At 42.4% G+C, this 27,575-nt stretch overlaps 1 protein-coding gene across 29 annotated transcripts in view; it reads left to right on the forward strand.

Annotated features, from left to right (window-relative positions):
• Window positions 1-27,575, forward strand: part of Pard3 (par-3 family cell polarity regulator) — a 552,281-nt gene that overhangs the window by 249,204 nt on the left and 275,502 nt on the right. For all 29 annotated transcript variants that reach the window (XM_006982509.4, XM_006982506.4, XM_016001065.3 and 26 more), the window contains one exon: window positions 13,028-13,159. In XM_006982509.4, the coding sequence (XP_006982571.1) occupies window positions 13,028-13,159 (132 nt within the window). The remainder of the gene's footprint in view (window positions 1-13,027; window positions 13,160-27,575) is intronic.

Genomic DNA, 27,575 nt, shown 5'->3' on the forward strand with positions numbered 1-27,575 from the left:
ACCTCCAAAATTTGCATGCTCTGGGTTTTCGAACATAAATGCTTACATTTGATATGTAGATTAATCATTAGTATCAAAACCTCCTGTACCCTGTTCTAAAGCATTCTCTGCTTACTTCCTTTTTCTCCCTCTTTAAAGGTTTTTATTTATGTGTATTTTGTCTCTCTGTGGTACTTCATGTGTGCTCAGGTCTCCACAGAAGCCAGAGAGAGCATTTGGGGCAACTGGAGCTGGACTGGCTTATTCTGAGAGCCCCACTCAGGAACTCTGAAAGAGCAGAAAGTGCTCCTAACTCCTAGACCATCTCCCCAGCCCTTCTGCTTACTTTTTTTTTTAAATTGATTTTTCGAGACAGGGTTTTTCTGTGTAGCTTTGGCTCCTTTCTTGGAACTCACTCTATAGACCAGGCTGTCCTTGAACTCACAGAGATCCACCTACCTCTGCTTCTCAAGTGCTGGGATTAAAGGTGTGCGCCGCCGCCACCATCTGGCTTCTGCTTACTTCTTTATTCTTCTATTTATATATGATGTCCATATTTACCGTTCCCCTTTATATCCTCACCCATTTCAAAACCATTTTTCTCTTTGGTTTCTATTCTTTGTAATATATTCTTTCAAACTCTTGGTCAAGCTGTAAATGCGATTTCAGGTATTTTAGATTGCTGGGAGCCTTGCCTTTAACAGCTGAGCCACCATCTCTTTAGCCCACAATTTGATTTTTTTTTTCAAAGTAGAAGCTGAGGAGAGAGCTCAGTCCACAAAGTGATTGTTGTTGTGAGCACATCGCCCCGACTTCAGTCCCCAGAAATGTGCGTGTTAAAATCCAGATGCAGTGGCGGCGTGGTGTGCCACTCCAGCGCTGGAGGTGGGGGCAGTGGACCCCGGCTTTCTGGCCAGCCAGTGTTGCTGAGAATGGTTGAGCCCCAGGTCAATGAGAGGCCCTGTCTTAAAGGGGGACAGTGCCTGAGGAGTGACGGACAAGGTTGTCCGCTGGCCTCCACACACACACGAGCCTGCCTGTTTTCAAGTCCATCCCATACGAGCTCTATGCCCGTGAAGTCCCCTCTGTCTCATGTATTAAAAGACTTTAAATTGGACTCAGCGCCATTTGGAGCTTTTGTTAGTGGCGGTTATGATCATCAGGTCAAGAGCCTGCCTGCAAGTGCCAGGCACACTTGGTCCAGGCTGTTAGCCACCGTGACCATTTCTTCTGTCTCTGTGATACATCTAGGATATCATCGGCTTCCGTGTACTCTAAACAGTACAATTTGTGCTCCAAATTATGAAGTCCAAAAGTGCTATTGGAAAAAGATTTGAGCTTGGATATGATATTTTTACCATCTATAAGTAGAGGTCCCAACTGAAGTTGAGATCTTTCAGGAATACCTTCAGAGAGACACACACAGAGCACAGAGGGAAATGAGTCTGTTTTGCCTGCTTTCTGAGATGTGAGGACCTAGAAATAGTCCTGAGTAGATAATATTGACTTCAAAATTCCCAGTCTTCACAATCTTACAAGGATTTTGGCCTTATTTCATCATTTAAAGTCGCTTGCATATGAAGCTTTTGATGATTTTGCTTATAAATTTAACTGTTTCATGTCACAAAGTTGGATCCAGCTTCTAGTAGCCCTCCCATTGATGAAAGCGTCAGCTTGGGGCCGGGGCACCCACAGCGTGGTTCCCCTCAGAGCGTCCTTGGTGCAGTTATGTTCAGCTGCCCTTGGAGTTGTGAGTTCCGCCTAGGGTTTAGCACCGAAGGAACAAAAATGGTTCTCATTTGTATTAAGCAGCTTCACTTTAATGTAACAAGATAGAGAGAGGAAGCAGCTAATTGGACCATGACTAGCCGTGACTTGGGGTCCTGGGTTAGAGCTTGGCATTAACAAGACCATGAGAGAAGAAAACATAAGGGAAAGAATGAGGTCTGTAGGTTACCAGTCCTTTGCCAGTTCCGTCTGATAGTTTCAGAAACATGGCAGCTTCAAAGGAGGATCACGTCAGAGGAAGCTGGACAAAGAGCATACTGGGGCTCTTTGTACTGTCTTTGCAACTTTTTCTGGAAATCTAAACATTTTCCCCCCAAGATATGGTACCAGATCTTAGCGCTGTAGATATCACCCACATATATGACTCAGAGGTGATGTTAGCAGCCCAGAGATCAGAGTGTGTAGGACCAGCGTGCACCTTGTGACTCTTGAACCTGCTGACACCCAGGCTGTACACCCCATTGTCTTATTTCTCTCTAGAAATGAGATACTTTTAAAGTTCTCCATCTGATTTTATTGATTGCTGATGCATTGTTAGAGCCTTTCTGTTGTAAGTCTACATTTGAGAAATGCTCACTGGTTTCAGATGGGATGAATTGTTATGGCTGCAAATCCACACTTTTATCTCTAATTTATATGAGCTACCCAAATGCCATCCTTGGTTTGTTCCTAATTTAGTCAAAGTAAAATTTTTGGGTGTGGCAAGATTTCAACAGAGGTACTCAAGAGTCTCTTCACCCCTTCATTACTTTAGAGTTATAATGTTTAATTGTGACTTGGGGAACAAGTGATTTCCTTGCATATCAGTGCCCTGCTCCCTTTGTCTGCCAGAGTGGTGGGTAGAAAGTCTTCTTCCTCCAGAGGTCCCACCTCCATTTCTTCCTGCTTCCTGTGGAGAGGTTTAATTCCCAAACGTACATCTTCAGAAGCAGTGCTTTTTAGTCTATGAGCAGTATGCAGGGCAAGATTATGACATGTATAAGCATTTTCAGAAACGCTCCCATGGACACAGCTTACCTGAGGAAGCATTTGGAAGATGAAGAGGAAAGCTGAGGGATTATAGCCAAGGAACCTGCTCTGAAATCCCCACCCATTCTGTCAATCCTCCAGACCTTTTAAGCTTAGTATTTTTTGAGAACGAAGTGTTTGTACTTTGCTTTGGCAGGGTGATGGCATATGGCACAAGTATCTTGATTTTGAAATGTGAGTAATCTCTTTAAATCCACATCCGATGAAAAATGTGTAGGTACATCCATCCAAAGACTTACCTGTGTGTGTTCGGATGATGGTGAGAATGAGACCCCGTGGACCTGGCAGCTGCTGTTCACTTCCTCTGTCTGCCTCCCAGCATGCTGCCTCCTTCCCTTGGCATTATCTTGAAAGATTTCGAGGCAACATGCAACTTTACTTCTAATATTAGATTCGAGATAAAAACATTTAGAGCCATGTGTTTATGAAAGAAACAGAAAAGTGAATAGACACTTTTTACCTTCAAATTCAGAAGTACACACACTGTAAAATGTTTTTGAGTTGCTTTAGACTTTGATTTATTTTCAAAATTAAATGGCAGTAATCAAATAAAGCTCTGTATGTTGTTGTAGCTCAACAAGATGAGCCAGAGATTGGGGGTGTGGCTCAGTGAAAGAGCATTTGCCTAGCATATGACAGGACCCAGGTTCTACCTCTAGTGGGATACTCCCCATCCCAGCACATGCACATACACACTCCCATTCTCTCAGAGTGTTTCACATTTAATCTAACGTGAAGTACTTATGTGCTGTTTTCTCCTTTTAAGCTTTGTTGGAAGAGTGGACCTGCCTGGTTTGTTGTCCACTTGACACAAGTTCCAGTTACCTGAGAAGAAGGAATCTTAATTGAGAAACTGCCTCCAATAATTAGCCTGTAGGAAAGTTTGTAGGACATTTTCTCGATTAACTGTTGATGTGGGTATTCTACTTGGGGGCAATACCACCCCAGACTGGTGCTTAAGAAAGGGGCTGAACAAGCCATGAGGAACAAGCGTCATCCCTCAGTGGTCTCTGCTTCAGTTCCTGCCTGCAAGTTCCTGCCCTGACTTCCCTCAGGGATGGACTCTTACCTGGAAGTGTAAGCTGAAATGAATCCGTTCCTCCCAAGTTGCTTTTGGTTACTGTATTTTATCTAACAGCAGGAACCTAACTTAGAGGAGTGTGTAGTCAGAATAGTAGTCCGGTTTTCTCTGGCTGATTGCCTATGCTGTCAATCCAGTAAAGTGAAGTGGCCATGTTACTTTCTTTGAAAGACCTTATAAATGAGACCATGAAAGCTTTTGTTCTCTGTGACTGTTCCTCATCAGCTCTGTTCTGTAGCATCTCAGAATTCAGGAGAAAGCACTTTGGTAACTCAGAAAAAAAGTAAATTCCCCTTCCTCTCAGGTCCTCCTCCCCAACCTTGAGCATGTCTCCCAAGAGAAAGAGGACTCTTACTTGTGTGTGGAAAGAGGTTCTCGTAATGAGACACAGTTGTCAAGCAGATGCTTCACCGTGGTTGCTCTGAAAACTAGGTAGCATGTGCTGGTCTCCTGCTCTCGCTACTGTAAATGTAATTCATCTGGGGAGGCTGCACTTGCTGTATAAAAACTAAGGAGGTGGGGGTGTAAGAATCAGCGGATATCAGAAACTCCTCCCTCTCCCATGGAAGCTAACTGTAAGTAGATGGAGAGGGAGTTGTGCCTTCTCCTTACTCAGAACCATTGAGGAATGGAGTGCAGTGCTGGGCCCCTGCAGGTACTACTGCCCATTGGTCCACATCCTGCAGAGCATGCCCTATAACTCGCTGAGTCTGTTTCTTCTTTCAGACACAAGGGAGTTAAGTTGGATTCTCTCTAGTATTCCTTCCAGCTTCTAAATTCTACCTTGAGGACTTGGAGGGTGGTGCACTGCTCAGCTTGTGCAGAGCCCGGGGCTGACCCCGGCTCTGAAAAAGAAAAAGTGCATAAAGAAATTACCTGGCATTGTGAGCTATTTAGGTAAATGAGTAACAGTTAAGGAAGTTGCTCTAAACTTAAGAGCCTAAGTGAGTTTGGGTATTTGTCCTTTGATGCTCTGGTCTGTTCTCTGAGCCTGTCAGCTGGCTCTAGAGAAAGTCAGACATCTTTCCCATCTTTTCCTCATGCTAGAATCTCTAGAAGTTCTGCCCAGCCCTCTTTATACATGAACCATCTATGTTTCTAGCCCATGTGTTCCCAGGGATGGTTTTCTTGTTTGAGAGGAACATTGTCACCAACTTCTGCAAGATAAAACCAGAATGCTTCCTTCTGCTTTTATCAAGTCTTTCAACCCAGAGGGTTGGCTTTCTCTGGAAATGCATTGTGGACATTCCTGTACGTTTTACATGGACCTTCTGGAGTTCAGTGCCAGCAGGGTTTTTGTGTATTCTTGTCATTCTCAATGAGCTAAATAAACATCTGGAGATGTTTCTGTCGCATGTAGAGAGTGATAGTTCAGAGTTTTCAGGTGAGTTAAGTTTTCAGGATGCTAGGTGGTACTTGTACCTAAAATCCCAAAGGAGGAAAGCATAAAAATTAGATGTGTACAAAATAAGGGATAGAATTTTATGTGCTCCCATTTTGCTTGGATAACTAATTATGATGAATAATATATAAATGTCTAAGTTTTTTGTATTATTGTAGTTATGTTGGAATAAATAAATTTTGTGTGTGTGTGTGTGTGTATATATATATATATATATATATATATATATATATATATATATTCCTAATCCTTTATTTTTTGCATGACTCTGGGGAGTTATTAAGTATAAAGAAAGGATAGGAAGGAAACAGTATATGCACACTAACATTGTTTATGCTTACTTAGGAGCTGGTCATTAGCCCAGGGTAAGATGAAATATCAGAACAAGGTGTTATTGTCCTTATCTACAGGAACACACCCCCCACCACACACACACACACAACCCCCAGATGGTGCCTAAACCCTTAGGTAGGCCTGTACCTCCCAGTCAGTGCTTTTCCATCTTAATTAAGGACTGCTCATGCTGTGGCTGTTGTCATTGGAAGCCCCACAGCACAGGAGCCCTCCATTCCCTTCATATTTGCATGGATTGAAGATTGTTTCTGGTGATCCTGGCAACCTCAGCATGTGGCCTTTTCTCTCATTATTAAGTTGAGGACCTTCACCTTTTCAATAGAAAGGAAATAGGATGTCACAGTCTCTTCTGGGTTACTTCACCACACTTGCATCCTGAGCTGCTGGGAAGAGAAATAAAGGATCCCCTGGTCCCAAGCTCCATGCTGTGCTGTCAGCTGGCTGATAACTGTGTGTTCCTCAGTGACTTGTGGGCAGGTAGTGTACACAGTGTGGGGAATCGACAGGGCATGACTCATCTCCCGGCTGGGCTGGACCAAGACAGCTAGAGGTCTCGTTCTGCAATTTAAAATAATAGTATATTTCTGTAATTTTTCCTTTGGAATTTTTGGACTTCAGCTAGTTATGGGTAATGAAGACTTTAGAGGATTAAGTCATAGATAAGAGGGCTGCAGTTCAACACAGCCATGCATGTGGGGTAAGCCATGCCAACACAGAGCATTCAGCACAGTGCCCTGGAGTTGCCTCTAGCTCAAGCCATTCAGCACTGATGTGGTAAGTTCTACAAAACGTAACAAATTACTACAGCATGGCATAAAATAACCCTTGTGCTATGTGTGTATAGTTTGGGTTCTGTAGAGGAACAGAAAGGATAGAATGGATATATACTGCAAAAGGCATTTGTTAGATTGCCTTACATGATTCAGTCTGAGAGGCCTGTAACTGTTCAGTCCACGGGGCTGGATGCCTCAGCAAGTGAAATCTAACCCAGAGGTCTGGAGGGCTTCTGGAGAGCTGCTGGTCTTCGGTATGCACTAGAAGGCCGAGGAAGCTAGTCTTGATGCTTGTAGACAATGCAACAGCACCCACAGAGTTGATGCAAGGATCAAAGGCTACAGGCAGGCACCCTGATTTTCCGTCAGATCTCTTTATACCTGGGTCTCTGCAACAAGGTGGACTCTTGGGGGCATATGTGAAAACTAAGCAAAATTTGTGTTTGGTTCTCATCCCCAAGTTGCCTCAAATGCATGCAGATCCTCAAATCCAGGTGGTGCTGGTGGAAGCTGTGTCTAAAACACTAGCCCCAGGCATTTTGCAAAAGGAATGTTCAGCTTCTACTATATTTGGCGTGAGATCCATTATTTTCCTTATTTCTAAAAGTCTTCGTAAGCATGTCATTGGTCCACACTGATAACAAGTATAGACTCTCTGCCCTCATTTACAAGGTAGCCGTTGAACCTTCTTTTGATGGGTAAGCTAGTCTCATAGTTCCTGATTAAGTATCCTGAAAATAGCTTCCTTTGCTCCCCAGGTGTCATTTCTTGAAGAAATGATAAGCTGAGGCTGCTGAGATGACTCGGTGAGGTTGAGTCAAGACTGATGCACTGAATTTGACCATCCCCTGGACTCACTGGGCAGGGAGGGAGAGAACTGATTTGTCCCAGTTGTCCTGTCTCCACATGCACGTGCCCTCGCCCGAAAGAATAAACGTAGTAATAAAAAAAGAAGGAAAGGGTGTTAAAGGGCAGAATCGAATTCTTTTAAAGTCAGGACTCCCGTGTCAAAAAATGTGTGAGTTTAAAATCTTAACATCACACAGGAGTCCTTGGGACCATTGATACAAGGAGGGTGCAAATGTGAAGTTTTTATATGTTGAATAGTTTGTATTTTATAATAGCGTGAGACTTAGTGGTTTTTAAAAATATCCATACAATTGTAATTGTGTGTCCATCACCATCATGGTAATCATGAAACAGTCTGCATGTTCACAGCATTGTGGATAAGGTGGGCTGTCAGATTTCCAAGAGAGAAAGTCCCCCACCCCCACCCCCAGCCTGCCAGAAGTCAGCTGCTGTGGAGCAGTGGGTGGCTCTTCGGAATTTCTTCTTGTTGACTTGTGCTTGGCTTCAGGAGAGGTGTAGTGGAATTCTCTTACCTGCCTTCACTGGAAGAGGTCTGTCCCACAGGCAGCTTGCCAGGGAGCTCCAAGTTAATATGCATTTCCCAAGCCAGGGATTTTCTACACCTGCTGATGGCATCAGAGCATTCAGGTGACAGAAGAGTCCCCAATCACAGCAGCCACACCTGCTTCTCTCTGTCAAGAGGGACAGTCCTCCCGAAGACTAGTGGCTGTATGGAACAGCCTCTTATGTGGAAATTTTATAATTAACGAAACAAAACAACAAAAGGACAGTGGCTCCTTATACTATTTTTTTGTATGTAATCTTTTAGATGAAGTCTTAACTGTAATAAATCATTGCTTGTCATTAGCAACCTCAGTTGTCATTACTGTTTTAGGGTTTAATAAATCATTATGTTATCTGAACTCTCTACTTATTTATTTAGTCATTCATTCATCTATTTATTTTCTTATTTATTTATTTACAGGGTATCTCACTCTGTAGCCTAAACTGGCTTAGAACACACTGTGTAGCTCAGGCTGGCCTCAGACTTCTGTGTACCAGGATTATAAGCATGTGCTACCATGCTCAGCATATTTTTATATCTAAAGGAAAATATTTGCTAGTGTACAAAAGTTTTGCATTACTTTGGTTGCAGAGTGAAATAGATTTAAATGGATATTTTCTAATTTATTACTAACCTTTTATGGGCTTTTACAAAAATAATATGAAGGGAGAGAAGATTTGATAGTTTGGTTTTCCTGTCTTTAATTTGTGAAATATCAGATTGAAGATACTTTGATAGAAGTTTTCATATTTTTATAGTTAGAATCTGTAAATGAGCATATATAATCTCATATAGATAAGATTGAGACAACTATATGTTAAAATATTATCCCCAGACATGTTTCAAATGAAAATAGAGTGTATCATACATACTTCAATGGGCAGTCATGACAAACCACATGTTACGATATAGCAAAAGCATTTCATATTTGATGCTTACTCTTACACTTTCCTCATAAACACAGAATACACCTCCAGGCCCATGCTTGTACACACTCTTTGTGTGTACTTCACCCCAGCTTTAGGTAAGGTTATGTTGAAGAACGTGCCTAGATTGTTAGAGCTTGCATGATATTATTAATACAATAAAGGATATGTTTCATGGGGAGTGAAATATATTTTCAACCTTTACTCCATTGGTAATGGTTTAAGAGTGCTATAATTTGTAAGTCTTTATACATGCATTAATGCGTAGACTTATTGTGAATTAGGAATACTCTTTTATTGTGGATGGTAATGTCTGTTTTACTTTTCCTATCCATTAATTCCTCAGAGTTCACTGTTCACATGCAAAATTGCAGAAATTTTCAGATACAATAAAGGAGGACAGGTCTTTTGATCTTTAACCATAATCTCCCTTAATGTAATCATCTGTCAGCACCCTATTGCATGAATTACGTCATAACTGAGTTAAATGGGGAAATAATCCACTATTTTTTGGTTGTAATTGGAAGTGATCACATTTGCCATAAGCATTGTAAACTGTAGGTGTGACATTAAACTGAAATAGGTAAATACCTCTTTTAGTAAGATCTGACATTACAGTCACTGCATTTGGGCTGAGGTTTGCCTTAAAACTCCTTACACCATTCCCTTAGCAACTTTAAAAGAAGCTTACAAGAGTGTTCTAAACCCATGTGAAATAGGAAACAAAACATATTCAAGGAGGGTGTCCACATCAGTGCAGGTCACTGTGCCGGGTGCCTGGGTTTGAGGTCAATGGTGACCTTGTCCAGGCTTCAGTGCAATAGTAGAAATAGCAACTTTGAAAATCAAACTTTGAGTTAAAATTAGAATACCATGTTGACAGAAAGCACGGCATCCTGGGTCCTAGGGTCTTCCCTTGAGAGACAGTGGCAATGGACTGACTTTGAAGAGTGGCTAGTGTTTCCTCAGTAGAAATGTCTTGGAAACTGGGCTTAGGCAAGGCGAGAGTGGAGGTAAGGAGAGGTGTGAGATGCAGTCTGTAGTGTGTCTGTCCAGGTTCTTGGGTCCCCACAGGTATGATGTGACCTAACGCACACGGTAGAAAGATCTGCTCCAGAGTGGCGCAGAGCATGTTGGAGGTTGAGGCTGGGGCAGGTGTCTGGCTGGCAACCAGCGCAGTAGTGTCGTGTGATATATGAGTTAGTCGGGGTGGGATCTTGACAGGAGGAGTTGGCAGCTGTGAGGACTGTAGAAGGGGAGAGAAAAGTGAGATCCAGAAGGACCCTTTCAGGAAGGTCTGAGTCAGTGCAGGAGGTATTGTTTCCTCGTGCTGCAGCCTTCCTGGTCCATGGCCACTCTTCACCATCTCGTCATTTGTCAGATATGCTTTGTTTTTCCCTAGCACTGACTCTGCTGCCCGGGCTTGGCCATTTTCTGAAAGGTCAAACATATCATCATGGGCTGTCTCGGCTGGGTCTCTGAAATGCAGTTCCAACTGAAGCCACAGGATAGGCATCTCGGCCCTTCTGTTCAGTGGCTTGTGTTCTGAGGAAGGAGCTGTTAATAATTACCTCAGTGATCAGATGGTGGGGAGAGAAGAGAGCTGGCCTGGGCCTAGCCACAGCTCCACCACTCTTGACGTGAAAGTCAGACCATGTCACTCTTCTCTTTGTGGGTCTTTGCCATTTAGTCCCTAGCATGCCCACCCTTTCTGGTTGACTGAAACTTCCTGTTAGCATGTTTATGGTGACTTTTCCTCACCATTTCCCTGAGTTTATTAATCAGAGATGTATAGGCTTTTTCTAGTAGATGGTACTTCCTACCAATATTTATTTTAGCCACCAAATGTTGTTTTTGAAAAGCATGTTACTCATTTTTACTTTATGTGTTTGCGTGTGTGCCTGTATGTATGTATGTATATGCACAGTGTGCGAGCCTGGTGCCTGTGGAGGTTAGAGTGGGCGCCGGACTCCCTGGGGCTGGCATTACAGGCAGTTGTTAGCTGTCATGTGGGTACTAGGATCTGAACCCGAATCCTGGGGAAAAGGAGCAAACGCCATTCACCACTGAACCATCTCTTGAGCCCCATTGGCTACCAAGTTTTGAAAGATGATTTTATTTTTATGAGTTAATTCTAATAAAGACTTTTCTGGACTTGCACATCAAAGTTTATGTTGATAAATGTAGTTTTGTTTATTTTCACGAGTAATACTATTAGATAAATCCATGACTGTCCTATGCTTGCTATATTTTATGGTAGAATTCCTTAAGGGCAGAAGAGAACTATGTCCTGGCCCACAGCTAAGGTCTGCGGTATGTGGGCCTCTTACCATGTTGCTTTGTTTTATTTTTGTGATATTGGTAGCTTGTGTAATAAAATAGTGCCAGCCGAGGTATAGCAATGGGTAATGTGCTTGCTGCACAGGCATGAGATAGGTCTGGAGTTTTCATCCCCGGAACCCATGTAAACAAAAAAACCTGGGCACAACAGCATGCGTGACTGTGACCCCAGCACTGAGGGAGAGGAGGTGGCTACCTTCCAGGGGCTCATTGGCAAGTCAGTCTAGCTGAAAGGTGAGCCAGAAGTTCAGAGAAGGAGAAAGAGGGAAGGAGGGAGGAGGAGAGAGAGAGTTAGAGTTGTTTTTTACTCTTTATGGGGGGCCCACCATCCAGCTCCCAAATAAATCACACACAGAAGCTATTCTTACTCATCAATGCCTGGCCTTAGCTTGGCTTAGTTTCTTGCCAGCTTTTTTTATCTTTAATTATCTTGTCTGTCTTTTGCCTCTAGGCTTTTCCTTTTCTGTTCCTGTATACCTTTCTTTGTCCTCAGTTGCTGGTTGTGTACCTGGGTGGCTGACCCCTGGAGTCCTCCTTTTCTCTCATTCCTTGATCTTTTCTCTCTCCAGATTTCTCCTTCTATACATTCTGTCTGCCTGTCTGCCCCACCTATCCTATTTCCTGCCTCGCTATTGGCTGTTCAGATCTCTATTAAACCATGAGGTGTTTCAGACAGGCACAGTAACACAGCTTCCCAGAGTTAAACAAATGCAACACAAACAAAAGTAACACCTTTAAAATAATATTCTTCAGTAAGAGAAAGAGAGATTGTCTTAAAAAAATGACAGGGGTGTAGAAAAAGACAACTGAAGTTGACCTCTGGCCTCTACACACATTCTTATTTGCAAATACATGAATACACCCTCTGTACAGTCTGTCTGTCTGTCTGTCTGTCTGTCTGTCTGTCTGTCTGTCTGTCTGTCTCTCTCTCTCTCTCTCTCTCTCACACACACACACACACACACACGGTGAAGGAGAATGAATAATAATAGTAAAATATTACATAGTGTATTTACAGTTATTATAAAGAATATTATAGTCCTTTTGACTTCTCGTACAATCTGAGTTGAACTGAGGGTTGCATTTCTAAAGTATTCTTATTGAAAATACTTTGTATTTAGTTATTGACTGAAAAAACTTAACTTCCCTATCTCAGATTTTTTCTTTCTTCTCAGAAAATTGAAATCAATTTTTACAGTTCAAAAGTTAGAGTCTGTTGTTACAATTTGAAAGAAGCATTCCGTACTGCATTGCATTTGGATCTTCTATGGTGAATTGAGAACACAGTGAACAAATACTCATGTAAAGACATTGCTTGTCATAACCATGTCAGGATAAACAATATTTATCTATCATGTGTCCAGTATTACGATAGGCTGGCATTTCCTTGATATTTCAGTTAATCTTGACAGCAGTGTTCTGATGTAAGTAACAGAAAAACCCAGAGAGTCTTAAATCTTTTGCCCAAAATAAACCTTCAAGAACCCAAAAGAGAATAACATGTATTGTTTTTTTTCCCTTGTTTTCAACATTTTGGTAACTCATTGACAATATCTCATCATCATAATATTGGAAAAGAGTCAAAGAGAAAAGCCTTGATTGAGAGTGTGAGTCTCTAGAAATATGTGCCACTTTTGTGTATGTACATTTGGCTGGAGATGGATCTGAGTGACAGCATGGAGGATGCACGTTCTTGGCCTACAGTGGGCATTCTGTGCAGCTTTCTCATGCTGTCCCCATTAAATTTCCCTATGCTGGCACTTGCTGGCACTTCTGCAGTACAATTTAGATGTAATGCCTTCAATCTACTATTTTGTATAGACTGGGAAAAAGATTTCAAATACATAGACTAAATTTCCCCGATGTCAGAAAACCCAAGTGTGTCATTAATTTGTGAGGTCTGTGTTTTACAAAGATGCCCTTTTGTTTCATTTTGAATAGAAAGATGAAAACTACAGGAGCCTCCCGAGAGATCCCAGTAGCTGGTCCAACCAGTTCCAGAGAGACAACGCCCGCTCCTCTCTAAGTGCCAGCCACCCAATGGTAGACCGGTGGCTGGAGAAGCAAGAGCAGGTAACGTACCATGTCCTTGCTTGGCATCATTGTTCACAGCCAGCAGTTGGCTAAATGTGCTATATGACATTTTGTTATTGCAGTATGTGGAGAAAAATGGCATCCCAGGTCTGTGAAAGGGTGTGATTTAATCACAGAGGGATATCTTTGGTCTCATAAGTAACATCGCTTTTCTTTGTGATTTTGATATAAAATACTTTGTGTTTATTAAAAGGTATTAGATTGAGAAGCCACACACTTTCTAATTTCTCCTCAAAGACAGAGCCTCTACTTGTCTCTTTTGAGGCTATTTGAAATACCTGATAGGCGGGATATGAAGAAAGTGGTATCCTTCTGTCTAGAGCTTAAAGCATCTTCCTCCACAGAGGCTTGACAAATGCTGATCCATTCAGTAAATCTGGCACCAACACCACTACACCTGGAAGAAGACACTGGCGCTTTCTCTTCAGCAGGATAATTAGTTACACCTGGCTGCATCTGATGGGCCGAGAACTGCAAAAAGAAAATAAACAAGTCAGATTATGATTTTGGCCAGAAGCAAGCACTGTTGTTCCGGCAGGACAGAAGGAACAGATTCCTCCTCCTCGCTGTCCATTCTTTCCAGCTGTCTTTCTCTAACTGTGATTTGCTTAGTTAAATGTTCTCCTTGAGTCCTCTGGGTTCAATGCCCGATGTCCCTTCTGAAGCTTTCTCTTCTCTTTATTTTGCTATTTAAAATACAACGAGGAGAATAGCATTCTCTGGGTGTAAGAATGTAGAGTTAATCAAACAAAACAAAACAAAATAAAGCCAGTCTTCTGCGTTGACAGTTTGGGGTCACCAGAGTAGAACAGATTGCTGTCTTCCTGTATTTGATGCCATTTGAACTGAAGAGGTCTGGAAGCTTCTAGATCTCTTCTCTTTGCTTCATTTCTAACTAAAGAGCTTGTGTGTCTTCCCCTCTGCAATTGTGACCACAGCAGCTTTGCCAGTGGTCATAAACAGCAGGCATGCGCAAGACAGATGCCTGAGCTAGCACCATCTCAGAAGGCAGATGTCTTGTTCTTGGAGGGGACTGATCTACATGATGAACATGGATAACGATGTCTCCCTCTCTGGGGACATTGGTGGATTTTACTTCTCCAGCACAGCATAGGTGGTGGACCTGCACTAGGGGTCAAGCTGGACTTGATCTCTAGACACAGGGTCTGGCTTTACAGTGATGAGCCCACCTTGCTCAGAATAGTCGGTCTCAGTCCTAAATGCGACACTCAGGAGGCAGAGGACTGTCTATCTTTCAGGGAGTGTCCCTTCTAATGTTAACCTTGGCATCTCTTTCTTTTGAGCCTCCTCAGAGGAACCAGGAGGGACCTAAAAGTGACATGGTTTGTTGTTCCACTTTGAGTTTCCCCCCTGTGAACATTTTCACTCTGAGAAACCAGGACACAAAAAGAGCAAGAAACTCTTCATTTTGATATCAGACAGTGTTTTAAGAAGTTTGAAATCTTTTCAACCACATCATTTTTTCTGACTGTGCATAGAATATTTTTTTTTAATATTGGCAGATAATGGATCATAGGCTGACTTTGTCCCTGTTTCTTTATGCATTATTGCAACTGATAAAATCTATGAGTCGGCACAAACCTTATAAAGCTCTTGACTGCAAGTAGTTAGGGCTGGGAAGTGGGGGGACGGAAGGGGACGTCGGCTAATTGGGCGCCTGCCATTTGCACGCCTTGTCTCCACCAAGCCTGAACCCAATTAGCAGAGGCAGAGAACAGAACTACAAGGCAACTCCAGCCGCCATTTCCGTTTTGTGCTGGGAGTGACTGCCCTGACCTTTGGAGAAAAACCTCTGTTTTAGGGTTCTTTCCATCAAGGAAAAAGTCAGCTAATTGGCAGGATGTGCTGAAGAATAAAAACTTAACCTAAATGTTTGATGAGGATGAAGTTCGACTAGCTTAGTCCCTCCTCAGCCCCAAAGTAATCCCCCTACCCAGTGGACTGCATAAGTTCTCAATGCCAGGAGTTTAAGAAGTGACAAAGCCGTGTCACATTCGTGTGTGTGTGTGTGTGTGTGTGTGTGTGTGTGTGTGTGTGTATGTATGTGCACATGTATGTTTTAACTCAATGTGGTAAACTGGTAGGTGTCTTGGGTAGACAGGCCGTGTGGCTCCTGTTTACACACAGTTAACCACGGTTGCTTTTGTTAAGGGACCACCTTACCTTTCCTCCCAAGTGCTTGCTGATTTACATCTTCTCCAGATTAAAAGAAAGAAAACAACAAAAGAAAGTCTGATTTTACTTAGTCCTAGTACTATCCAGATGACATAAGGAAAAATAAGTTTCCAGCATATGAAATGACCCTTATTTTGTAATTACAAAATTAGGAAATGGCTCACTCAGAAATCTGATTATAGCAGCTGTGGACTGGCTAGCGAGCTGACTCATAGGCCGTAATATGAAGACATGGAAGGTCTGTGCAAGTTCAGAGTGGGAACAGCCAGGGCTCTGCCGTGACCACCAGTCCTGGGAACCGAGGCCCAGTTCTGGTGCTGCCAGAGGTTGATGGGAAAAATGCAAGTCCTTAGCCACTAAATCCTAAAATTGCACTGTTTTCTATTAAAAGGAAAGAGATTTGTTAATATTATTTCCCATTTGGCAAAGATTTGCAAAATTTGTGCAGAAGCAAATGTCATTTTTTTTTTCTAGCAGCACTGGATGTAGAAAGTTAAAACCATCGAGACTGCTTTAAAATTAAATTTAGTTATTATTATAGAATGCTAGATACTTTATTATTGCAGAAATCTAGCCTGTTCACAATAACACCAAAAATAAAAGCCACATTTTAGGAGCGCTGTCTTCCTACCCTGCTCTTGCTGTATTGCAAATTACTTTGTCGTTCGTTGATAACAAATGTCTGCTATTAGGAGGCAATTTTTAAATTATTTGTTTTAGAATGCAGTGATTGGTAGTCTCCATGTATAGGTATCATGCATTATTTTCCACGATGCCTACGTATTTTCTACTTTTATCACCAGTGTCCTGTGGAGAGCAGGCGTGGAGAAGGGCCCTGATGAATGCTCTGCTTAGAACGCCCTGCCTTCCTGGGGAAGCCTTGCTGGTCACAGGCAGAGCACTTTGTTTCTCCTGAGAGAGAAAAGAAGCATTTTTACCCTTTCCCATACTTGGCAACAGAAGCCCACAGTGAGCCTGTGACATGTGTGTCAGCCTTGGAAACCTGCACTCCAGGCGGGTGGGTGTGCTTTGTGATTCCTGGCTCGCTTGCTGTGTGCGAGCCCTGTACCTATGTGGGTGGGGACTGATACTGCTAGCCTTGGGCGCTGTGTGTGAAGGTTGGGTGACATCACAAATTTAGTGCAGGCCAGGTCTGCGCTTCTCCACTCATGTAAAGCTGCCCCCCTTTCTCTTCAATTTAGGCAAGTCAAGGTTATTCTATGGAATAATGCGTAACCTTTTTAGAAAGGACAGGTTTATGGTAGGGCTGGGGCTAGAAGCTAGGGCCTTGGGCATGGCAGTGCCCAGCCCTGGTTTTATCGTCTTTTCTCCTCTCACTCTGGAAGTATCTTTTTGAATGCTGAGCTGGCTCACGCCTGTCCCCAGTGTACATCCTTTCGGGACTGGATTCTTGATTCAGTGGCACCTTATCAGAATTAGAATACAGTTTAATCTTCTTAAATCTTTTTTTTTTTTCTGAAGAATATAATCTGACATGAGAATTAATTTATTGTTTGTTCTTGTACCCACTTTTATATTTCCACTTTTATATTTGTTTTGGACATATGTATGTAGTTGTGAAGAGATTAAATGTAAGGGTTCCATTTATGGATACTAGAATCCTACAAGTCTTCTGATCACTTCTGCTTAGCTACTTGCTAAGCATATGGGCCTCTTTGTGATCTGATGGGGTTGGGAGGCACCTGTCACTCAATCACTTCTGGAGCTTAGCTGTGCCCTTCAAGGGCTTCTTGTCAGGATTGTTTTATTGTCTGTCTGTCTGTCTGTCTGTCTGATCTTCCTGCCTTCATTGCTCTATGGGATTAGAGATATGTACCATGAATTCAGGCCTTCATGTTACTAGGCAAGCACTTACTATAGGATCCCCATCCATCAGCCTTGGTTTGGTCCTTTTCACTCGCCATGATTACTACTTTCTGCTTCTTCTTTGATTGATGGAGCTGAAAGCCTATAGGGAGCCAAGAGATGAGTCAGAAATTCTGAGCAAAAAACAAGTCAGGGAGTGTGTGTGTGTGTGTGTGTGTGACGTTTGTGGAATCTTGGCATTTGTTGCTTTTCTTGTCCGTGAACGCAATACTACATTCCGGTTGTGGATCTTGCACATTGGAGAAAGATGCATCATTGTTTTATAAATCTTTGACCTTCAGGTGGCTTTTCCTGTGCTTACTAGGGTTAGCCTTAAAGCCTTTGCTGGAGCTTTGTGCTCAGATGATGAGGACAGGTGAGACTCTATGCTGTGCACACATTATTCACACATGGGGGTCTCACTGTCCTTTGAACACTTGCTTGTTATGTCTGTGTTTTAGGAGAGGGAGAACTACTATTCTTTCGACAAATATTAGTTAGGAAATTGCATCAATGTTTTTTTTTTTCTTACAGTATCTTCTTTTCAGTTCCTGTTTCTGATAGCCTGCCTGGAGAATATGAATCAGAATCCTACAATGTCATTCACAAGACATTTTTTAATGTGGCATTTGTGATCTGGACTAGGGACACTTTTTCATTTGTTGTTATTGTTTAATTGGTTCATATGTAGGCCTTTCCTACCACCATCAACTTGGTCTTGGAACAGCCCTGAAAAATGTCCTTTTAGGTGTTGAAATGGTTCACTCAGTGCTTTGGCGTTTTGCCGCCCGTGCTTCCTGTGGTATTTCTTTGACGATTCTGGATTGGTGGGGGGCTGTCTTCCCCATGCTTTTTCTGACATGTGGGGCTGCTGCTTAAGTTCTCTACTCAGTAGTCTCTCCAGCACAAGCTAAGTCAGATCTTTAAGCAGCTGAGCGATTATGTAGGGATTAAAGTGCTGGAAAGAAACATGGCTATTTATACAACATCCACCTGAAGGCATTGGTGGGCTGGGGCTTTCGAGTTTCTTTTCACGTGCCGGTATTTTTCATATTCCCGTGTGCTAAGCACAGGCTAGTTTGTTCTGTTTTTAATGAATCAGTCTTCACCAGGTTGAGAGACAGCCAATTCCCACCCCCCTCACCCCCCTACCCTTTGTTTTCTTCAAGAGTTGCAATTTCCAAGTTGCAAAATGAAGCTGTAGTGACAGCATTTGGTGATGTTAGTTAACCCCTCTGGTAAACACGTGTTTTCTTGTCTGCCAATTCCTTCAGTTCTCAGAAGAAATTCATTAACTGGCCCTTTTGTGTTTTAACCTCTACTTAGAAAACAGAAGTATGGTGTGGGTACAGCCTCATTCCCCCTCAGATGTCTTGATTTACCTGTGGGTGCTCACACTGCCCCTGTTCCCCTAAAGAAACTCATGGACTTTGGCATGCCAAGGTCTTCCGGTCTCTGCTGTGTGCCCTTGTAAACCAGGCTCTCCCAACCCTTCCTCAAACCAGGCTCTGGCCCCTTTGAGTTTGAGAGCTTGGATCCTCCTTGGTCATGTAAAGGGCCCCCTGACAGATCCTTCCCCAAGCCTCCATCGGAAACAGGTTGACATCAGTGTTCCTGCTCAACACTCTTTCCTTGGTCACATTTCTGAAGTGAGCTTGCCTTGGCGTCTCCCAGTGTCCGTGTAGAAACAGCCCAGACACTGTGCTTTTCATAGCTGCAGCATCTAAGAAGGCTTTACACAAGTTTCAACACATCGAGGGGCAAAGTTCCTCACATAGCTTCACACTTTCCCCATCCTGTGTGTCATGGTGGGTTTTCTTGAGTGTATTATAGCAATAATTTTATAATGCTCTTGAAGTGATAACGAAAAGCTGCAGCTTTTCTGTCCATTATTTTTGAGACATGGTCTCATGTATCTCAGTTTGGAATTCTGTTTCTGTGATAAAACACAAATCAACTTGGAAGAGGAGAGGTTTGGCTTCCGGGCTACTGTCCATCATCAGGGGAAGTTAAGGCAGGAATCTGGAAGCAGGAACTGAAACAGAGACCATGGAGGAATGTCTGCTGCTTACTGGCCTGCTCAGTCTGCTTCTTATAGCACCCAGGACCACCTGCCTGGGGGTGGCACTGCCCGCACATGAATCATTAATTAGGAAAATACAGATTTGCATACAGGCAATCTGAAGGAGGCATTTTCTCAGTTGAGGCTTCTCCTTCCCCAATAACCCTAACTTGTGGTAAGTTGATAAAAACCTAACGAGGATACCAGGCTAGCCTCAGACTCAGCATTTGGCCTGGATGACCTTGAACTTATGATCCCACTGTCTGTCTCTCCTGAGTAATGGGATTATAGGCATATCTCACCATCCCTAGTTCATGTGGCTCTAGGGGTAGAAACCAGGACACCAATGCATACTAGGCTACATTTCTAGCTCTCAATATTTCATCTTATCGGGGAATCTAGGAAAAATTGTTGAATATCAAGACACACATTTTATTAGTCAAAAATCTCTAGAGAAACAGAACTGATAGAATGAATCCCTGTCTGTCTCTCTGTCTGTCTATTATCTATCTACCTACCCATCTATCACCTATCTACCTATCTATTCTCTCTCTCTCTCTCTCTCTCTCTCTCTCTCTCTCTCTCTCTCTCTCTCTCTCTCTCTCTCTCTCTCATCAGTATTTATTAGAGTGACTTACGGGTTATGATCTGATTATTTCAACAATGGCTATCTCCTGCTAGAAAGTCCAAATGTATAATTGTTCAGTCCTGGAGGCTGGATGTATCAGTTGGTTGTCAATATACAAAGAAGTCCTGGAGAAATAGGCTCTGATGCCAGTGAGGGAATGAATTTGCGAGCAAGAGTGAGGGCAAGCAGGCAAGGAGTCAGCACACCCTTCCTCCCCCTGTCCTTTATATAGGTTGCCACCAGAAAGTGTAGCTCAGATTTAAGGTGGGTCTTCCCACCTCATCTAGATTTCAGATGGGTTTTCCCACCTTGAATAATCGAATCTAGAAACAACATATACATTTTATTCAAGAGTTGTGCATTTACACCATTGATACTTCTTAACAAAATTGGTTGCCCTATAGCATCTGCCTGTGACAGAGAAGACTGAAAAAGTGTTACAGAGAAAAGGACCAAGGGCTGAGGGGAGATGGAAGGTGTGTCCAGGCCAAGTCATGTTCTCACTTGGAAAATGGTTTGCTGGAGGGCACCGCCTTTCTTATCTCTGCGTTGGCCTGTGCGTTCCTTGGGGACTGCCTCCTAATTGAACTCGGATGTGAGTGCTAAGCAGCTTGCACCATCAGCTGCTCCTGCTGGTCTCTGTGTGCCCTAATGAGGTCGGCTGACAGAGGACTGGTTCTGGTTAATCCTGGGAGAGCCCCAAGTCTGCTGAGCCTTGCTGAGCTGCTGGGACCCAGTTCAGTGAGGTTCATAGAGGACATGAGAAAAAAAAAAAGTCCAAATATGCTGTTATAAGCTGAGGCACCTGTCAATTCTATTAGCTCCAAACATTTTATTTAAATAGGAAAATGTTTAATTATCAAGGGAATATTAACTTATTCTTAATGTTTATAACTAAAGTGACATGAATTTTCTGCTTAATTTACAAACAGTATTTGGACAAAATATTTGATTTTGTTGGATAATTTATAAACATTAGAGTTGGATCTAGCAGCTAATTCTCTATTCTGAAAACATTGTAAATTTTTCACTTAGAGTCCAGGGGTTTCTTCATTTTCATTAGACTGTGAATGCATTGCTTTATCCATCTATGGCTACAAGCTAGAAAAATTTATCTTCAGAGGTGTTTTCTTTTTGTTCCCTTGCTGTAGGGACAGTATATTTTTGTGTCAGTATATATAAATTACAGATGTTATAAATTCTGGCATACCATTAATATGCTACACATAGGATTTAGTCTCCTGGGATTATTTTATGTATTCAATCTCCTGAGAAGTACTTCTCATATGTATGGATATTTGACATAAAAACCATGTTGGGATTTTGAAATTACTTTCTTTTTTATTTTAAAGACTCAATTGTTTTTATTTCTGTGTATGTGTCTGCCTGTGAGTCTGTCACATGTGTGCAGGTGTAGGCAGAGGTCAGAAGAGGGCCTTGGGTCACCGGGAACTGGAGTGACATGTGGTTGTGAGCGGGGAGCACTGTTAGCCACGGCGCCATTTCTCCAGACCCTGGAATTACTTTCTAAGTTTTAAAAAACATTTATTTAATTTTATTTAATGTTTTTGAATGTTTCCCTTGCATGAAATTTGTGCACTGTCTTCATGCATCATCCAAGGAGGCCAGAAGAGGAAAGACATCAGAACCCCTGGAAATGGAGTCACAGTCAGTTGTTAGCTATCATGTGGGTCTGGGAATTGAAAACAGGTCACCTGAAAGAGCAGCCAGTGCTCTTAGCTGCTGGGACATCTTTGGTCCCTTGGAATTATTTTCTAATAGAAAGGAAATACTGTTCGTTGATGTTTCACATAAGTGTCTTAGTTAATTAAATTGATTCTGATATGAAAATGATCCCACACCAGTTTTAAAAGAGTTAGTTGTTGTTTTTCCTGGTTTTTTTTTTTCTTATTGTTCTGAGTGTCCATTACACATGTAGGCTAGCTTCAAAGTCTTCTCTTTCCCTCTGGACTGTAGTACAGCATATTGGACAGAGTGGGATTAACATAGACACACATTAAGAACTGTCATTGCTTCTGATGAGATTTCAAGTATCACAGGTTGACGTCAAACTCACTCTAGCTGAGGAGGACCTTGAACTTCTGCTAAAATCTTATTAGAACCTGTATCATTTTGTTATCTGTTCCTCTTTTGGTTGTGTGTGTGTGTGTGTGTGTGTGTACGTTTGTATGTGTGCATTTGTGTAGTTATGTGTGCACATGTGTATGGGAGTCAGAGGTTGATGTGTGTCTTCCATCATTGCCCCCTACTTTATTTACAGAGGTGGGTACTCTCACTCAACCCAGAGCTTTTGAATTTGGCTAAGGTAGCTAATTAGTTTGCCCAGTGCATGGATCCCCATTGACCTCCTGAGTGCTGGGATTGCAGGTAAAGCTCCAGGATCATGTGGCTCCCCTGTAGGGCCCAGAGAACTCACTGGAGCCCTCATGGTTGTGGGACCAGCACTTTATCCACCGAATCGTCTCTCCAGCCTCAGTATGTCTCTTTGTCACTTTTAATGATTTTTGAAGACAGGCTCTCCGGCAGCTCTGGATGACCTCCCGGGGGATGTAGCTTCTTCTGACCCTCCTGCTTCACCTCTTCAGTGTGTTTTAAAGATGTGTTTGGATTTTTCATGGATAGTGAGTTCATAGTTTGAAAGTTGGACATTACTCATTGATATGAAAATGCTAGTGTCTCTCCCAAAGTTACCTTCCTTGCCTTCCCACATGCAGCCACAGTTAAGAGTTCCTGTATTCTTTCTTTTTTATTTCATTCTTTCGAATGGTACCATGCTTTTCTGGCTGGTCTTGAACTCACAGAGATCCACCTTTGTCTGCTTCCCAAGTGCTCACTTTGGAAAAGTTCAATACTGTTTGAGAAATAGTAAATGCAAGACGTTTGCATAAATCAAATAGGCTTTTTGTGGGAGATTTTTTTTCCCCATTCTCACTTTCTATCCTTTTCATTTTTAAATCTCAGACATTTGACTCCCCCCCGCCTTTTAACCTGGGATTGTGCTCTGTGCCCCGCCCCCCCCACGCCCCACACCCCGTTGCTTTCTGTTTCCATGTTTAAATCACATATGCTTGGCTTTCTTCTACTTTTAACTAGAATTGTTCTGTTTTCTCTCTACCTCCATTCCTGCATGCTATTAGAGGTCAGTTGTTTTCTGTGTAATTTGCTAAAGAAAAGATCAGTTCTGGAGACAGGCAGGGGTGGGGCCTTTTGAAATCTGATAGCTCTTTAACTGCTGCTTTCTGAGAAAGATGAGGAGAGCAAGCTGTGACTTGAACCCAGGGCCTTGCACATGCTGAGGACATATCCTGCAGCTTAGCAACACTCCAGCCCCATAGAGGAGTTTTAAATTAGGTTGTTAGTATTATTTTAGGTATATACATTCTATGTGAACAAATTAAAACGTTTTCAATCCTCTTGTGATATCCACCATAGGGGAAGGTGCTGTTTTCCATCTATTTCTGTGTTAACAGCTTTGTTGGACACCTCAGACCATGCATTATTTAGTCGCATGGAAAGTGTGTATTTGAAAGATTAAACTTTAAGGATGGATAAATCTTCTTGTCCACCTTGCACGGTGTGTTGTCTTGAGGCAGAGATTCACTGAACGGGGCTTCCGTCTCTTGAGGAAGAAGATGGAATGCTCTGTAGACCCTGGGAGTTTTAATGTAGAGATAGTGGAGTTAGCAGTGGATTCCTTTGTTACCCCCTGTGAGATCCAGACATACCATGCCTTTTCTTAGGTTTTCATCACTTGCTGGAGAAGTACTGGGCTGCGATGATCCTCTATCTGGAAGGTAACCACACATAGTATCACAACACCCCAGAGTCTGAGGCAAAAGAATCAGGATGTTGAGGCAATCCTGAGCTACAGAGGGAGACTGTTTGTCATACACACAGTTATCTGCCTCTCTATGGTATCTGTTTGGAGCTGACACTCTGTTCTATTGGGTACTGGTGTTCTGTTCTGCTTGGTGCTGGTACTTTGTTCTGTTTTGGGTCCTGGTGCTCTGTTCTGTTTGTTGCTGGCACTGTGTTCTGGATGAAGCTTCTTGATTTGTATTCTTCACTTTGTCAGCTGCACTGAACCCATCCTGGCCTCCCCATTCCCTTGTCTGTGCATCCTCTGACAGATAGGAAACTGCCCCTTTCCTTTCAGATTGGTGACACTGTCCAGAACAAATGCCTCCCCCGTCTCTTTCCCAAGCTAAGCACTTAGAAGTGACCTGCTCCTTTTCTGTCACAGCCCTTAGGTGACTTCGATAAAGGCAGGTCCCATGCATTCCTCTGAGTGTTTCCTGGCTTTTGTGTGGCTTTTGAGGGAAGCCCTGGGTCTCTTTTCAGTACATTGATGTTCCAAGCCAACCATGCTTTTATTAAATACATTTGTTGTTGTTGAGGAATGTCTGCTTATAATTTGTATATCTAATTGTATTTTTTCTTTTAAACATTTTATAGCAAGCATTTTGAAAAAAAAAACTTATTCCAAAGATGTATGTATTTTCTTACATTAAATATGTGACTTTATAAGAATCTCCTCTAGCTTAAATGGTAGACTGTTTGAGGAGAGAGAGGAATGCTAGTTTGATTCTATCAGTAAGAGCCTCGGTTTTTGGACTTATTCATATTGTAAGTCCCTAAAGGGACTAATTTTCCTGAGAACTTTGTATGTTAATCATAAACAGACCCAGTTCAGTAATACTTTAAACCCTTTGGCTGGGACTTGGGTATTAATGTCCTGCACTTTGAGAAAGAGAAACATATTTTTGTGGCTTGGCCAAGAATAACAGGTCTCAATTCAAATAAAAAAATATTGTATTTGTTATTTTCAAGAGGTTTTTACCCCCACTGGGTAATGTGTTAAACTCTTTTTGCTAATTGAATTGTCTAATATTGGATGTGACACTGACAGGTAATACATTTTTTGTCTTAATATACTTACTTTTTGAATTAAAGAGTCCTTGGTTTTAACTTAAGAATGGTGTTAGATAATACTTTACCATTACTATTAATTCCTTCTGTTATATGTTTAGAATGGTAATATGTACAGTGTTTGTATTAAGAGGAACGTGTTCTGTTCTGACATACTTTTGTGTGCTTTGAAGGGCCTTCTTTATGTCTCGAGTGTCGTTATTAAATGGCTGGAACTCAACAGAAGCCTCTTTCTGTACAAGACCTTGTTCAAAGACTCAAAGAAACACTCACAAGTGGTGTAGTACCGAGGGGTCTTATTCAAGAGCAAAGTACAAGAACAGGCACTCTGTGGGAGAACACGTGGCTCAGGGTGAAATGTGTTCACGAGACCCTGATTACTTCATGGGCTTCTTTTAAATGGCCAGGAAGAAGAAGAGCTGGTTCCTCAGGCACAGTGTGGGTAGTTTCTTGTTCTGATTGACAGTCTTGGGCTGTATAAGCCTTTGTAACTGTGCATGTCCTTTCCCATGATGCTTTTGATTTTAATCCTATGTATGTCTAGTAAGGCATAGGCATATGATACTAAGTTAGAGGACTTCCTCTAAAACTTGGACAGACACAATTTGCCTTACTGGACATGCATAAAAAACCAGTCCAGACTGGAATGGCACAATGCTTCTAGTTGCAGCATAAGTTCTAGGATGTGTTTGGCCGCAAAAGGGTAGTTACTAGAAGGTTGCTAGGGAGCTATTAGGAGCTTTTTGGGTAGAGTGAAGGTTGCTTTGTTTGGAGAGGGTTGTGTGTAGTCCCATGTAGGTGGCAGAGGAATGGGTAAAGGGGTCCTAGGTTGCTAAGCTATCCCTACAAATTACCTGTCTCAAACTAGCAAGTTGACTCTCAGGCATCCCTTTTGTCCTTCTGGTGGTTCATTTCTGGGCTTGTTTGGGTATCTGGCAGAAATGCCCTCTGCTCTGCCTCCAGGAGTCCAGCCCTGCCTGGGTTTGGATTCTCTTGGTTGGCTTCTCTGTTGCTTGACTTTCTTTTTGCATTCCTTCAGCCTGAAGAGAACCCACAATTACTAGGAAGCCTCTTAGAGTCCACAGGGCTGAAGGTGCGTGACCCTCCCAGCTGGTGGATGGAAGGTGGTCATCAGCAAGAAGAGCGATGCTTGCCAAAAGCTCTTTTCCACATCCTGCCTTTCTGTGGAGCTCCTCATCACACGCCAGCCTCTGTGTGCAGCTATGTCCTTTCTTGGGGAGCCGCGGGTGCCTTCCTTCAGGCTCTGTGCTTCTGATTGAGACCACACGTTACAGTCTAGAGTGGGTCTTCTTCTACAACACATGTTCTATCCAAAGACAAAGAACCCATCTCTCACACATGCAGATTACAAAGCAATACTGATCATACACTCAAAAGTTTAGGTGGAGAAGCTTGGAACAGAAGCATTGATGTCAGAATAGACTGCTGAATAAAATTTGCTTTATTCCATCCAGTAAGAGCTCAAAGATCCAATCGGAATGGCAGTGGGTTTCTAGGATTGGGGTATTAGAAAAGGATAGCAATACACATAACACTAAGCTTCAATGAGCACACCACAGTAATTAAAATGACTCGCATCTATTACACACTTCTGTCAAAGTCCTTAAATAAGGAAAATCCATAAATTAAAACAACTGAAACACGAAATTATTCAGTACTGCCAAAGTCATATGGCTAGGAGACATTGATTAACTTTCTCTGGTCAAGCTTATGAGCTGGTCAGTTTGGAGTCTAATCACTATGGTTCTGAACAAGAGTATTCAAAAAAAGGAAATAATCCCAGCAATGGTCTAGGCACTCTCATGGCAGCCCAGAGAAGTCAGGCCAGCAGCCCCTCTAGAGGAGAGACGTAAGCGAAGGACTAGTGCTGACCAGGATATTGCATACAGTGAGGCATCTGCCACCAGAGGCGGAATGCCATCTTGCGAAGAAAAGGCCATTCGCTGAAATGCTTTTCCCCCAGAAAGTTTCAGGACATTAATGCTCATGAAGTGACTTTTTTTTTCCACCACAGATTCCTAGGAAACTTGAGGTCAGTTAAGTTTCTAAGTCAGTAAGTAGCCTTAAGATTCTAGTCAGTAAAGGAGAATGCTGTGCCTTCTCCAGTGCCTCAAAGCAGAGGGATTTTTTAAACCAAGATCTGGTACGTGTGATTGGTGACTAGTTGGAGTGGTGAAAGGCAGTGTTGGTTCACAAGGCCAGATGAAAGCTGGATAGCATGTAAATTGAGTTCAATCCTAAAGCAGAATAGCAGTTTCTTCACACTTTTAATCTTCGGTGAGACAATATGAGAGGTGGTTTTGAAGATTAATCAACTAAGAATATGTGGAAATGATTTTTAAAGGAGCAGATGGTGGAGTAAGACAATTACATCAGTGCAGTCAGAAGAAATAAGGCTAAAATAAGAACAGGTGCTATGCAAGTGGAAAGATGAACACACACACACACACACACACACACACACACACACACACACACACACACGTAAGAGCAGAGCTGCAGTTTTAGTGCCTGGTGACAAATTAACCACACAGAAGAAAGAAAATAAATTAGAACCAGGGAAATGTGGCAGAATTAAAAGAAACGAGAGACATTTAGACAATCAGAATTCCATGTTGAGCAAGCACTGGGAAGTGTCAGTTCCTCACTTCCCCAGTAAGGAATAAGTCCAC

The sequence above is a fragment of the Peromyscus maniculatus genome, chromosome 5 (assembly GCF_049852395.1).
Source record: "Peromyscus maniculatus bairdii isolate BWxNUB_F1_BW_parent chromosome 5, HU_Pman_BW_mat_3.1, whole genome shotgun sequence".
NCBI lineage: Eukaryota > Metazoa > Chordata > Mammalia > Rodentia > Cricetidae > Peromyscus > Peromyscus maniculatus.